Source organism: Schistocerca nitens, chromosome 4 (genome assembly GCF_023898315.1).
Source record: "Schistocerca nitens isolate TAMUIC-IGC-003100 chromosome 4, iqSchNite1.1, whole genome shotgun sequence".
NCBI lineage: Eukaryota > Metazoa > Arthropoda > Insecta > Orthoptera > Acrididae > Schistocerca > Schistocerca nitens.
The window spans coordinates 259,889,296-259,905,758 of NC_064617.1; the positions used below are offsets into that span (position 1 = coordinate 259,889,296).

A 16,463-nucleotide genomic window follows, 5' to 3' on the forward strand; every position below is an offset into this window, starting at 1 on the left:
AAGTTCACACTTTATATTTCTGAACTTCGTCCTATAACATGGTCTACCGTGGCTTGCGGAATAAATGGAACAAGTTATGAGACTAATGGTCCACTTTCTAGTACTCTACACTGGATTACATTAATGAAATATATCGTGTATCACGTAACCAGTAGCATTGTTAACCACTCAATGGGAATATCTGCCACTTATTGCCGTGTGTTTATAGAGAACATACATATTAATATGTATACAATTACTGTTTCCGTATTTAGTATGGCATTTTGTTTATTCCAGTGAAATTAAAGCTATGTTCTCTTTGCTTGCCTCAGCAAAACTTCCTTTTTTCGTGCTTTATGCAATGTTTGTTTAATAACTGTTATTTAGGCCCCCAAAACTGTCAATGTTCATTGTTATCCGTACAGTTTTACACTCTTTAATCCTTAAAAATTAAAGATATTCAGATTTTCGAGGCACCATATTCTCAGGAACGGCAGGTTTCAAACATGCATTTCTTTGGGATTACGTACATCAAAACACAGTCCAGCTGGTTTCAACATTAATGGGGTCGTTAGCGGTCTGTGTAGAGACTAGCTTAGACTTCGTGCGTCAGCGACATCTGTTTACAAGATATATTTTCTTTGAAGTGACTGTTGCATTTGTGTATATAATATCATTGCTTAGTGTGGTTGTGTGGGAAACAAGAGGAATTGGTGTATTAGGAGGGTGTTTCGAACATCAAATTCTAGTACAGTTTTTAAATTAAGAATTTACAGATGTCGATGAGAATGAGGTTTCTTAGCCTAGTGGACGTCATTCTTCGTGTACCACCACTGTTTGTCATAGACGAACTTTTACGAATTGGACATGGTTTGCCTATTGGCGAAAGCAATTCTGATAATTCATCGTTCGAAACCAATGGTCAGAACGTTGATGAAATTGACAGCTTTGGTGAAGACAGATTTTACGAAGTTCTCATAATCGCAGCTGTTAAGTTCATACTCTCCGGTTTTGGTGAGTACAAAGTTAAGTGTCAGAATGACGTAGGTTAATATTTTGCCGCATCATGTACCCGAGATAATGCTTTACTTCTGTCACTAATTCTGTATACGCTGGGAATGTACATCTCTTTTCATTTTGGTTCCTTTTTTTTACTGTACGCTGTCACTCAGTTAGTGCAATTATCATTGTGACAAGAGATGTACACAAATTGTTTAGTGAACTATGGCCCGATAAACATCGTTTGTCATAAGATGACAAGCTTTCGCATGATGTCATATGATACATGTAGTAAAACAGCTTTTATTATAATTGATGTTCGCCACCTGTTTTACTTTAAATGTCATCACCTTGATGATACTTAACTATATTTTAAACAACACGCTTTAAGTTGCAAACAGAGTTGCTTAAATAGCAAATCATTGTATTGCACGTTTAATTTCAAGCTGAAGAATAGATAGCTGTTATCTGCATAGGAACATTCCGAAAATAAAAAAATGAGCCCGAAAAGGAACATAAGTTTTGCATACTGTAATTTCTTTCAAGCTTGTTTTTACTTCGTCCTCGGTAGTGGTGTCCTGTTAACAACGGTAGTGGTTATACAAATTTCTTCTTCTGATGCAGTTTTGAATAACATGATTTTGTGCAGTTGAAACTGTCACTTCCTTTAATTCCTAACCAGAGACCGGAGCAGATTTGTTCTGTGGAAGGAACAACTGCTGTAATTTCTGAGGAGGATTTTTTTTTAGATGGTGTCACTTTGTTGTAAAATTTTTTTATTAGGTATAATTTATGGTGGACAACACTAAGAGTACAACATAGTCAAAATTTTCCAAATGTTTCCAAGTACAAGCTTTTCACATGAAACTGAGTGTGAGTCTTCTGTCACTGAACCTAGTAGGCTTTCATAGACACAATACATTTGAGGTAGCATATTCTTAAACACTAGGTATATCTTGAATTTCAATTATTTTGTGGACTGTAGCTATAGCAGTATGATTGTTCTAATCAGAGGACAGTGTGGTAATCTGGAATCATCTTTTCCAACTAGAAGTGGAGAATGTTTTTTACAGTACAATGAAATGCTTACTTTCATATGTTTTTCAGATTTTTATAATACAAAATTGACTGATGTAATCTTTGAGTGTGGTAATGCCCCGTCTAGAAATACGGGCTGTGGTGATATTCTGATCTGTTATGTAGCCAAATACCTGGTTTATTTTGTAAAGTGACAATTTGGTTGGTTGTTAGAAGAAGGTAATTGATTGTAAATATGAAATTATGATTGTGGTAACATTGATTTGTAGCAGAGCACAATATGTGCATTTAAATTGTTTGTAACTCACTTTTCATTGTAAACAATTAAAGCTGAAAGATAAATTCAGAAAAGCAGTGTAATGTAATTAAGAAATGCCCAGAATATCTTGGTGTATATTCATGCATAAACAAAGAGACTCACAAGGGGGAGGGGCCACTATTCTCTGCACATAATGTATAAAAACTGTCTTGAAATTCACTGACAGTCTTAGTTCTGTCAGTCTGAGCAAAAGGCTCAGAAGTACTAGATGTATAAATTGAGTATACAGTACAGCATCTCTATCCAGTTTGAACCCAGTATCTTTTCATATTGTTTCCTGTTTATCAAGGGTCTACTAAGACTGACAGTCAGCTGCTTAAGCTACTTACAATTGTATCAGTACATATTTATTTCTGCAGTGGTGCCCAACTAAGTATACAAGAACAAGAAAAATATTTTGATTTCCTGAGCCTGTTTGAGTTAGTCTTTGTCATCTGTTGATTTGGAGATGAAACATTAGTCATAGAAACATGCCTTAGACTGCAGCGTAATGTAGATGGAACACAAAGAAATGGAATCCTTGATTATCATCTCAAATTCAGGTAGCAGTTGGTAGAAATTGTAATTCCTGGCAGAGGAAAATGTCATGTACTAAATTCCCTATAATAGTCTTAATAATAATTAATTTCAGTCTGGAACCGCGCGACTGCTGTGGTCACAGGTTCGAATTCTGCCTCGGGCATGGGTGTGTGTGATGTCCTTAGGTTAGTTAGGTTTAAGTAGTTCTAAGTTCTAGGGGATTGATGACCCGAGATGTTAAGGCCCATAGTGCTCAGAGCCATTTGAACCAATAATTAATTTCTTACAACCAGTTTGATCTTTGAAGGGGGGGGGGGGGGGGAGTGACGGTGATGGTAACATTAACAAAATGTAAACAGTGGAAGCTCATTTTCATGTTGGAACAGCTTTTATGCATGGTACAGCCATAACACTCTGGAGTTTACAAGAGGAAAAGTTCTCAGAAAATAATTTTTCTCGCAGGGAAACAAATTTGTACTATATGGCTAATTAAGTTGTCTTACTGTAACATGGGTAACATACATCCTGTTGCATTTCACCTAAACCACTTTAACTGTGCCACAAACTGCTTAAGAGTGATCAAGAGTACTGGTAGAAGTTATTTGTTTGTTTGACTTTAGAGGGTTCAGGAGATGCTAACTATGTTTCATAATAAAGAGCTGATCACATTGAGTGCATATCATTTTAAATATGTCATATTTCCCCTCTGATTTCCTCTCTCTCTTTTTTCTCTTTGTTTTGACTGTGAATGTGCTACCAGTGTGGCATGTAGGCCTATATAGTTTAGATGAAAAATCTTGCTGCTGTAGTATCATACATTTCATGGCCAAAAGTCTTAGGAACCCCACAGAGTAGATTAGAGTATATTAATACTTGTTCCATAGATCATGAATACGACAGTTCGTAATGATGTGGAACGTGTCGGCTAATAAAAGATGTCTGTACAAGGTATTACATTACACAAAATATTGCACGACACTAATGTTTAAGGTTTTTTTTTCCCCTTAATTTATATCTAAAAATTCAGCCAATGAGTAGAAGGAGTTGTCATCTAGAAATTCTTTTAACTTATTTTTAAATGTTAGTTGGCTGTCTGTCAGGCTTTTGATGCTGTTTGGTAGGTGACCAAAGACTTTTGTGGCAGCATAATTTACCCCTTTTTGTGCCAAAGTCAGATTTATCCCTGCATAGTGAAGATCATCCTTTCTCCTGGTGTTATAGCTATGCACACTGCTATTACTTTTGAACTGGGCTGGATTATTAACAATAAATTTAATAAGTGAATATATATACTGTGAGGATCTCTAGATCCTTAAATAGATGTCTGCAGGATGACCGTGGGTGGGCTCCAGCAATTATTCTGATTACATGTTTTTGAGCAATGAATACTTTTCTACTCAATGATGAATTACCCCAGAATATGATGCCATACGAAAGCAGTGAATGAAAGTAGCATAGTAAGCTAATTTACTGAGATTCTTATCACCAAAATTTGCAATAACCCTAATAGCATACGTAGCTGAACTCAGACGTTTCAGCAGACTATCAATGTGTTGCTTCCCGTTTAACCTCTCATCAATGGACACCTAAAAATTTTGAAAATTCTACCTTAGCTACAGACGTCTGTTCAAAGTCTTTATTTATTACTGGAGTTGTGGCATTTACTGTACGGAACTGTATATACTGTGTTTTATCAAAATTTAAAGTGTGTCCGTTTGCTGAGAGCCACTGAATAATTTTGTGAAAAACATCATTTACAATTACATCACTTAGTTCTTGGTTTTTGGATGTTATTACTATACTTGTATCATCAGCAAAAAGAACTAACTTTGCATCTTCATCAATGTGGAATGGTAAGTCATTAATGTATATCAAGAACAATAAAGGACCTAAGACCGAACCCTGTGGGACCCTGTACTTGATAGCCCCCAGTTTGAGGAATCACCTGTTGTTTTAACATTACATGAACCACTTATTTCAACTTTCTGCATTCTTCCAGTTAAGTATGAATTAAACGATTTGTGCACTGCCTCCCTCAAACCATAATGATTTAGCTTATCTAAAAGAATTCCATGATTTACACAATCAAAGGCCTTTGAGAGATCACAAAAAATACTAATGGGTGATGTCCGGTTATTCAGAGCATTTAATATTTGATCAGTGAAAGCGTATATAGCATTTCCTGTTGAAAAGCCTTTCTGAAAACCGAACTGACATTTTGTTAGTACTTTATTTTTACAAATATGGGAGGCTACTCCTGAAGACCTTACTTTCTCAAAAATTTTTGATAGAGCTGTCAGAAGAGAGATTGGGCGGTAGTTGTTCACATCCGACGTATCCCCCTTTTTATGCAATGGTTTTACAATGGCATATTTCAGTCTATCGGGGAAAACACCCTGCTCCAAAGAGCTGTGTCTGAAGTGTGGCTATATAGGAGAGTATATGCATATAAAGAAATGTGGGGTAACTGGATCACAGTGTTGCAATATGAACTTCATCCATTTTATTTTAAACCCTGCCATTTCATATGTTTTATTAAAGATAATTTTTAGAGTAGTCAGTTATTATAGACTGAAACTTGCTCATTGAAATATCGTATTTAAAACTCTCTGAATGTTTGAGTTACAGAAAAATTCAAACAACCCAACTCTCTTAACATGAACCCAGTTACTTCAAGATTTTAGAGAAAATGTACCCAGATAGTGTATATAGCACACTCTAAATGAGCTGTGTTAGTCTAGTTCAGGATGACATTCATGTCTGTAGTTCTATTGCTATTAATGCCAAAGGAGTTATATTACAGGTGAGTGTTTGTAGCAGTAAAACATCAAGGGGTTGTGAAATATGGACATTATGAGACGGCAGCCTTGACAGTAACGTAGTGTTCCTAAGCTATCCAATTCAGTGTGCTGGAAATGTGGGTTTTGTGTACATCACAAAATAATGATGCTTGCCTCTGTGACCCAATATTCTGTAAAAAGAACCCATTGAGAAAAGTGTGGTTTCCAACCGACCTTGTTCACTTGCTGACATTGTGGTCTGTATAGGCACCTCTTCTCAATCCAGTTTTCAATTATGTAATTTCCTTTAAATCCTCAAAGCTTCACTATCATTTTACCATGAGCTGAGGAACAAAAATTGCAGTATTTTCATACCTAGAATAATTAGTCCTACACTTTCGTTTGATGCCAGTTACTCAAACAACTCTTACTTTAAAAAGGGTCATTTTGTTTTATCACAGTGTCTGTGAGTTTTTAAAAAAAGAATCATAAGTTAATTGTGGATTGACCTGATCATAATGAGAAAGTTCAGTACTTTGAATTTCTTTATAAAAAGGTAATGCCTTTTCCTGAATGAAAAAAAAAAAATAAATGCATACCCATTCGTATGTTTTTGAATAATATGCACAATCTGTCCTGTAGGGAAGCAACTGTGTGAAATAAAATGTAAAATACATGGCATTGTTTTTTTGTTAGTTTGCATGACTTTTTATTCAAAATAGGCCATTGTGTACCATTATATAACTGGAAATGTAGAAATTATTCTAAACAGTTCTGATACTCAACCTTTGGAATGACTGTAGTATCATGGTTGTAGATGTCAGGATGCCAGGAAATTGTTTTGAAATGCTTTCCTTTCACTGGCCCTTTTAGTTTTGGAAATTTTCAGAAGTCATACACGGACAAATCAAATGAATAAGGGGGTGTTCAAGCACCACAATACATTTTTTAACCAAGAAATTACATATGATCTTGCTTTTGTGCACTGGTTAAGTCCAATAAACACTGAGTTTCTTAATTTTGGTATTCAGATTGAACCTGAACAGTCCACATCCTTAAAAGATTTAAAACACTCAAATAGCAAGTCTGGATTCACCATCTGACCTTCTGACGTTAATTTTTTATAGTTAATTCTTTCTGGATCAAAGAAAAGACAGTGGTGTCTTGACAAGGCATTTCTGGATGCCCCCCCCCCCCCCCCCCCACCACCACCATAGATTCTGGACCTTTCCATTACTTACTTTTGACGTTTTGTAATTGATTTGTAGTGAAAACACCCTGTTTCACCAGCCATTATGATGCAAGACGTGAGTCTTGAGTTCCTAGCTGGTGATACTTCTGTGTGTCTGCAGTGTTCTGCTCTGCAATCTTTTTTATCTTCAGTGAGGGGGTGGTGTACAGAGCAACAACAAGCTTTCTTTTTGTGCAGATTTTCAGTTCAAAAGTGATGGACAGTTGTTTTAAGAATTCCAATGAGCTCCTCAATTAACGCTGTAGATGCACAACAATCATTTTAAAGAATTTCAGCCACTTGTTGAACATTTTCTTTGGCTCGAACTGTCAGTGATGATCCTGAATGTGGATTATTTTCAGTTTTCTCTCTCAACCATCATGAAACATTTGAAAACATTTTTACGATTCGTTGCTTCACTACTGTAAACGATTTGTATCATTTCAAAAGTGGATGTGGCACTTTTACTTGGTTTAATCAATGTTCACAGTTTCTCCGTTACTCCTTAAAGTTTTGGTTATTATGAGCAGTCTGTAATGCCATTGCTGTTTAAATTTAAAAAGGAAGTTGATCAACGTACCATGCAAATAATTCATGCATCCGTTTCTCAGATGGGATCAGTAGTTACGCGGATATAAAATTCAGTCACTTTTGCTGTGAATCGGACTGTGTAGTTATAGTTTGTTTTGTTTGATGTAATACTCAACATCTTCAGATGACATTTGCCACTTCTTCGTCTTTTGGATGTAGATAAGATGACACCGTCACCATCTCTACCTTCTCACAATGTGTGTCCATTCCTTAGTGTACTATTAACATAATATTTTAGTGTGAACTGAGGGACATACAAAACTGCCGCACCATAGGTAATCTTATTTTCATTTTTCACATCATTGAGCACTTACTTCAGGTCTTCAGTACTCTAAGTAGATGTAGCCCCCTTTTGTGTTTTACTCCTGTATTTCTGCACCGTGACCTATGCTGATTAAAGGTTGTGCTAATTTTATCATGAAGATTATATTTAAATGTACTTGTAAACCACATTTAATAATTACAGTAGTGCTATACAAATCATTTTTAAAGAAGTAGGGCAACAGGGCCATTTGAGGCGTCCGGCCCCCATATGGTCAAGTTACTTCTAGCATGTTGCACAGTTGCCCCATATAATTCAGTTAGCATATCTGTATGGCCCATTTCCCCATTTCATAAATGTATAGGGGGTAAATGAGCCACGCGCTCTACTAATAAAAGGCCACTCGTGCAAATAAAACATTAACTGAAGAATCAGAAAGAAGCACTCAATTTAACACTGTGTTGTTTAGTATGTGTGTAAAAATAGTCAATTAAAAAGGAGAGAATCAATCATATCTTGCACTACACCACACTGTAACGAAGGAAAACAGTTGCAACGTTACAGCCTATCTATGTCTAGCAAGTGTTTTTAAAAGTGTGTTTTACAAAGATAAGACACTTCTTTAAATCTGGCAGCACTATAAGAGTGAAATATAAGACATAAGAATAAAATATGCACTCATTCCTTGCAGAAGACTTGATGGCCCGTGACTCTGTGGAAACACAGACAGGGTGTTTCAAAATGAACACACCAGTTTTAAGGCATTGTAGCATTTGTTATGTTCAACTTAAAATTGTAAATAATACACCAAATGAAAGAGCAATTCAAACAGCTCTGTTTGTATACCTGTGCGCAATGGGAGTATGGAATGACTGAAAAACTTGTTGGCCGAGTTAGTCTTTCACTCTTAGCCCCAAGAAATATCCCTGCAGAAAGTTTATGGGCCTTTCTTTTTTAGTGAATCAACTGTAACTGTTGTTCCTTATCTTGATGTGCTGCAGCTATGGCCCATGCCTCAATGGAAACAAGCTGACCACCACATCGTTATTTGGGAGCAAGATGGTGCACTGCCTCACTGGCATAACTCAGTGCATGACTGGTTAGACGACGACTTATCTGACCAGTCGATTGGGTGTAAGGGGCTTATTGACATAGCATTTTATGCATGACTTCCATGTTCACACACGATCTAACACAATCGTGTGTCTATGCCTCCAATACCAGCTGATCTACCTGACTTCAGAAACAGTGTTATTGCAACAGTTACTTCTGACACATTCACCAAAGTTTCACTGCTCTTTCATTTGGTGTATTATTTATAATTGTAAGGTGAATGTAATATGTGTTACAAAGCCTTAAAAGCCGTATATTCGTTTTGAAACACCCTGTATATTATCAGGAGGGTGGAGTGTAACGCCACTGTTCTAGTAACACAAATGATGTTTAACTTCATTCCCAAGCAACAGTTTAGTTGGTATAGTGCAACTTGGCTCCCTGTCAGTTAAAAAAGTATCATGTGGTACCAGTTATCAGTGATTCTTGCATTACTCAGCTCAATATGTATGGCGTGCTTGGCACATGCCGACGACAAGGATATGAACCGCTTGCTGTACATAAGACAGTAGAAAGTGGCAATTTAATTTAATTGTACTATAAATTCAGGCACAATGTGTGTCCATCTTAGTAAATGAAGAGTTGAGTGACTTGAAGTTGGGCGTGATTGGGAGAACCCTTAATGTTGGGTACTCTGTCAGAAGCATTACCATAGTAAAATATGCCCAAGTCCAGCATTAACTGTTTTATTGTGGAGTGAAAAATCCAGCCACTGTTTTCATAAGCCTAATAACCTGACGTGAAGATGCATTAAGTCCTTAAAAGTAAGTAATTAGAATTGTGTAGGGGTCGCACACATTCATCTTGCAGCCAGCTATTTAAGTGGTTGTGAATATTAACCAGAGCCTCACTGTACATTTATTCACTGCAGTGAAGTTTGATGTTATCACTCCACTGCAGTTCGACTAAGAGCAGTCAGCTGGCTTTTGGGGTGTCTGCACGAGTCACTTCTGTGTCATGATGATCAGGTGGGCACTGTGGTTGCTGGTCCTACACTCCATGCATTTGTTTGATGTAGGTGTGGCCCCCAAGACTGACTGGATTGACTGCCACACATTTATGTTCGCATAAATTTGGTGGTACCTGAAGATGAAGCTTTGAAGTATAAAGCTGGTCATCAAATAAATTAAGAAGTTTCTGGCAACAGAGGTGGATTTTTATTCTGCAAATATTTTCCTCTGTTGTGGATACACACTTGATCAAATATTTTGTAGCTAGTCATAATTGCTTTAGCATTCAGCCTTGGAAATACGGTTAAAGTCCATATATGCTCAGTAATCAGTACATGTGACCATGCCAGGGTCAAGCAGTCTTCTGTCTGAAGAGCCAGTTTTGATACCATGCCTAGATAAACACTCCTACCAAGCTAGTAGTTCAATTACAAAGTACTTTTGACACTGTAATTTAAATTTCAGTCACTTGTTCCAGAAAACCTGCGTTGTTGGGCACAGTGAGGGAATGTCTTAAACTACTACTTATAAATTCCAGTAGTAATTCCAGTAGTAGATCTCCAAAGTGGGCATGGAATATAGCGGGATACAGTAGACCTTCATTATTATGAAATCGCGTACACTAAAACTTGGTTAATCCTAGTAGCTGTTCAGTCCCTGACGAATTACCTCTAAAAATGTACCGCTTAAACCAAATTCCAGATAATTCACACAGCAAACTAAAATTTGAGCCCCACATTACATATTCCATATCTTATTCTTTGTCGAAACACAAATAAATGTGCACTTATGTAGTGCTTTGCACTACGGTATTTTCCATAATGCATTTCACATGGTTTTTCTCAATAATATACTGTACTGTAATTTCACAGCAGTGGCCCAATTGCTTGCTTGCTGCTCATACGTCACTTCAACAGCTTAAGACGCTGGGGAAGAGATGGGTCATTCAGCAGACCACACAGTGTTCAGCACGCAACAATCCAGAGTTTTTCATCTGTTTTGTATTTGTGAACAGTGAATGTGTTTTTCCAATCACTCATAATGTGTAGCAAAAATAGACACAACCTCATAAAATTTTGATGTTAAAACAAAAGCAGCAATTTCTACATATGGTGGACACTGGAGAGAAGACTAAAACATAGGTTGCAGAACACTTTTGGATCCTGAAGTCTGCTCTCTCATCAATAATAAGTTCAAGAATGCAGATGCAGACAAGTCTGGAAGCTGTTCATTTAGTGGCAGTGGCAAGCGCATGAGGGGAGCCAAATGTGAAGAAGTGGGTGATTCGCTGTTTGAATGGTTTCAACACATGGAGCCCACAGCATATCCTGTTATCCTGTCCCATGCTTGAAGCAAAGAGGATGACGCTGGCATTTTCTATAACTTGATGCCTGAAAAAACATTACATGTCAAGTGTGAAAAATTTTATGGAGGAAAACGCAGTAAGGAGAGTCGGCAGTGATCCTGTGTTGTAATTCAGATGCATCTGAGAAGCTCAAATCATTACTGATTAGGAAGTACAAAAATCCACATTTTTTTAAAAAAATGTCAAGCTATTCAGTGTCTTATGCGACTATGAGAATAGCAAAGTTTGGCTGACCAAATCTCTCTTCCATAGCTGGTTGTTCAAGGTTTAGCAACAAATGACTGTGAGGAACAGAAATGTTTTTCTAACTTTAGACCACTGCTCTGCACATCAGTTTGGTGACCTGGAACTTCCAAACATGGAAGTTGTCTTCTTACCAGCTAACACCGGGCCATCTGCAGCCATTGGATCAAAGAATAATTGTCTCAATGAAGCATAATTAGATGCAGACTTCTTAAGGATGTTATCACAATTGAAATAGAAGAAACAGTTCCACATTGAAATGTACTGCAAGCTATCCACAGCATAGCTTGCTGCTTGGGATGAAGCTACAACAGACATCGTAACTACCGGTTTTAAGAAGTCCTGGACAGAAACTGATAATGCTGCTGAGACTAAAGAGGGAACTGATGATCCAATATCTGAACTTCTTCATAATGCAGGTACAACTATAGGTTCTGGTGTTGCTCTTGTACATGCTTACACCCTGTTGGTGCCCCCCTTGTACCTTCAGTGTGGAACAAAGGATGCTATCAGATGACAAAATCTGTGCTGCTGAAGAACTAGTCACAAGTTCTACTCATGATGCAGAAGAGAATGATAATGCTTTACTGTCCTCATCATCTGAGGAGGAACATAATATGAGACCGTCAACCCGCACTGAAATTGCAGCTGCACCTGGTGTTCTCTAGAGGTTTAGTGCCACTTCTGATGTCTCCATGGCATTTCAGGCTGCTGTGGGTGTTGTGTCTTCGGAGAGTGCAATAATATTATGACAAACAATTCATGATTCTTTTCCCCTCCAAATTAAAATGTAGAAGTAAAATGTATAATAGCTAAGTAGTTTTAAGCTAAACATGCTGTGATTAAAACTTAGTTTGTTAAAGATCTGTAAACTGAAGTGTTTCTCAAGACTATCATTTGCCATATTACATGACCCACAAATTCAATGGGTACAATATTGTTCAATGATAAATTTATAATTGTATTGTTTAAAAAAAGGACAAGCATTTGGCAGTATGTACATATTCTTTCTCAATTACAAAAGTGATGGAATTACTGTAGCACATATATAGAGTAGTTATTTTAATCTTTCCTTAGAGGTATTGATAATAGAGCACCCTCATTTGTTGGTATCTATAACAAGAGAAAAAAGTTAACTTAAGTCGCAGAGCTTTACAAGAAAACTCATCAATTCAACTGTCTTTAAACCAAATTGGCTATTTGGTGACCCCTTGAATTCAGTTACATGAAATAATTTAGAAATGTGCTATTGACAAGTGTGACTGTCGTAAACTGTCTCCAGAAAATATGGTATAGCACTGCAACAACGACCTTGGAGGACATGTAAGAGTCCTGAGAAATAATCTGGAGGGTGATTTCAAGCTTAATCACACAAGCTTTATCACTTTACAGAACGTTTACATGGGAAGTTGCCTGCAGAATTTTTCATACACCAGTCGACACCATTCAGTCACTGTTGAGAGTTCTGCCTCATAGTGGGTGCCTGCATGCAACACAAGCTGATAACTGGTACCTACAAATTATAGTCCTTTGGTACTCAGAGGAGAAAGTAACAGATGTGCACACCATCTTTTTTGTAAGCAATTGGGAAGGCCGTGTCAATAAACGCCTTGCAACCATCTCCACACGATCAGTCACAGCCATGTTTTCTGGGGGGGAGTCTGGGGTAGAACAGGGAACACTCGTTTTTTGAGTTATCTACGCTGACAAATTTAATTTTTTCTGACACCTGATGAACGCCGTAATATTTTTGGGGTGGCCATGTACCACTGCATGACTCAGACATGGAGTCCCATATTGGCAGGGAGATGGGTCAGTCTTACTTCAGGCCAGTATCTCATTAAGATTTATGACTTATCTCATCGCTGTTGAGCATAATCTGAGGGATGCACACTGACAGGAACATTCAACCTGTTGTCCAGCCCTTCAGTCAACATTTTGGTTATGGGTTCATCTTTCATGATGATGGTTCACCAGCAAATCTGCCTCACGTGGTGGGAATCAACTAAATGGAATGATCTTCATTATTTTCTGGTATGTAGCAGATTGGGCATGCTAGAGACCAGTCCAAATGCGGTGTGGTTCATAGGAGAAACCTTCCTCACACTCTGGATGACTTCAGGATGGCTATTGTTAGTAAACAGGCATTAGCAGCATTGTGTGTTGCCCTGTGGATAGCATGCCAAGGAGGATCCAAGCATTTTAAAATGCTTGAGTTTCAGTAAGATTGTATTGAATATTATCCAGTAGCAGTCATAAATTTCACAGATATACACATTCAAACAGGTTGCCTTCAATCTGGATATTTTTTATTTTATTTCATGGTAAAGATTTTTAATAATACCGCAATCTTCACATTTGTTGTAGTGCAACAGCACATTGTGTATTTTAAAATGCTTGGATCCTCCTAGGAATACCATCCACAAGTTAGCTGAAATGTTGCTGTGCAATACCTGACCACTCTTTGACATTGGCCATCACGAAGTTGTCCAATATATAAGGAAGGTTCTTGCCATGACCCATAGCAAGTTTCAACTGATACACGATGTTTTTAAATAGTTTGTAATAGCAGAGTGTTTGTATAGAGATGATGGCATATGATGTAGATTCTGAGACCACACAGTGCTGTGTTATCATAATGTTGGCAGCAGCACTCTAGTAAGTTAAACCTCCCCCTCCCCTCCCCAACCCCTTATTTTTCTTCATACAGTACATCATGGTGCAATTAGAAATACAGTTGCCTCATAATGGCGTGCTTTTTTCTCCAGGATAATGCCTAATGGCAGTAATAATGCCAAAAAAATCCTAGACACATTGAATGAAAGAAAGGTCACTCTCATCTGAAGTTTGGTCACTCAGATTTTGTCATTGCTCCTCAGTCAGTACATAATAATTTTGTGTGACTCAATGATCAAATGTGTGTCGTCCAATTGGACACCACTTCAACAATTTGCATGTCCCTAATCTATCCCAGTTATTAATCAGAGAAAGGAAGCCTATGGTATAACATGGAATTCAAACTGTGTATCATTCCTGGTCTCTCTTCTAATCATTGAGAGGTGAAAGTTAGATTAAAAGGATACTGAAAATTGCTGTGATCTGTCTGGGATTCAATACTGTAGCCTGTTTCCAGTCATGTCCTTTACTGCTACACAGCCATGCCTGACTAGTCAGTACATGAAATGTAACCAGCAAAGGTTGTTGTTGATGTTTTCAGTCCAAAGACTGGTTTGAAGCAGCTCTCTGTGCTGTTTACTCCATCCTGTGGAAGCCTCATCATCTCCAAGTAACGACTGCAACCTACATCCTTCTGAATTTGCTTAGTGTACTCAATCTCTTGGCCTTCCTCTACGATTTTTACCCTCCACGCTTCTCTGCAATACTAAATTGGTGCTCCGTTGATGCCTCAGAACATGTCCTACCAACCGATCCCTTCTACTAATCAAGTTGTGCCACAAATTCCTGTTCTCCCCAGTTCTATTCAGTACCTCCTCATTAGTTTCATGATTTACCCATCTAATCTCCAGCATTCTTCTGTAGCACCATATTTCAAAAGTTTCTATTCTCTTCTTGTCTTAACTATTTATCGTCCATGTTTCTCTTCCATACATGGCTACAGTCCATACAAATACTTTCAGAAAAGACATCGTGACACTTGAATCTATAATTGATGTTAACAAATTTCTCTTCTTCAGAAACTCTTTTCTTGCCATCGCCAGTCTACATTTTATATCCCCTCCACATCAACCATCATCAGTTATTTTGCTGCCCAAATAGTAAAACTCATCTACTACTTTGTCTCATTTCCTAATGTAATTCCATGATTTAATTCAACCATATTCCATTATCCTTGTTTTGCTTTTGTTGATGTTCATCTTATGTCCTCCTTTCAAAACACTGTCCGCCTGTTCAATTGTTTTTTCAAATATCTTTGCTGTCTCTTGTACAATGTCATCGGCAAACCTCAGTTTTTATTTCTTGTCCCTGGACTTTATTTCCTACTTCAAATTTTTCTTTTGTTCCCTTTACTGTGTGCTCGAAATATAGATTAAATAACTTCTGGGATAGGCTACGGCCCTGTCTCACTCCCTTCTCAACCACTGCTTCTCTTTCGTACTCGTGGACTCTTGTAACTGCCATCTGGTTTCTGTACAAATTGTAAATAGCCTTTCACCCTCTATATTTTTAACCTTGCCACCTTCATAATTTGGAAGTGTGTGTTCCAGTCAACATTGTCAAAAGTGTTGTCTAAGTCTACAAATGCTCTAAACGTAGATTTCCCTTTCCTTAACCTAGCTTCTAAGATAAGTCATACTGAGTATTGCTTCGCATTTTCCTGCATTTCTACAGAATACAAACTGATCTTCCCCATGGTCGTCTTGTACCAGTTTTTCCTTTCACCTGTAAAGAGTTCGTGTCATTATTTTGCGTCCGTGACTTATTAAACTGGTAGCTTGGTAATTTTCACACCTGTTTGCACGTGCTTTCTTTGGAATTGGAATTATTATATTCTTATTGAAGTCTGTGGGCATTTCGCCTGTCTCATACATCTTACTGACCAGATTGACAAGTTGTCTCTCCCAAGGCTATAAGTTGTTTTAACGGAATGTTGTCTACTGCCGGGGCCTTGTTTTGCCTTAGGTCTTTCAGTGTGCTGTCAAATTCTTCACGCAGTATTGTATCTCTCATCTCACCATCACCTATGTCCTCTTCCCTTTCCATGATATTGCCTTCAGGTACATCGTCATTGTACAGACCTTCTATATACTCCTTCCATTTTTCTGCTTTCCCTTCTTTGCTTGGTTTTCCTCTGATATTCATGCAAGTGGTTCTTTTCTCAAAAGGTCTCTCTAATTTTCCTGTAGGCAGCATCTTTTTTACCTCTAGTGATATGTGCTTCTACATACTTACATTTGTCCTCAAGCAATTCGAGCTTAGCCATTTTGCACTTCCTGTTGATCTCGTTTTTGAGACATTTGTATTCATTTTTATCTGCTTCATTTACTGCATTTTTAAATTTTCTCCTTTCATCGATTAAATTAAATATCTCTTATGTTATCCAAGGATTTCAAC

At 37.6% G+C, this 16,463-nt stretch overlaps 1 protein-coding gene across 1 annotated transcript in view; it reads left to right on the top strand.

Annotated features, from left to right (window-relative positions):
- Positions 1–513: 513 nt before the first annotated feature.
- Positions 514–16,463, top strand: part of LOC126252843 (protein TRC8 homolog) — a 43,643-nt gene continuing 27,693 nt past the window's right edge. Inside the window, exon 1 of the mRNA XM_049953791.1 lies at positions 514–993. Coding sequence (XP_049809748.1) covers positions 756–993 — 238 coding nt within the window. The 5' untranslated portion in view covers positions 514–755. The remainder of the gene's footprint in view (positions 994–16,463) is intronic.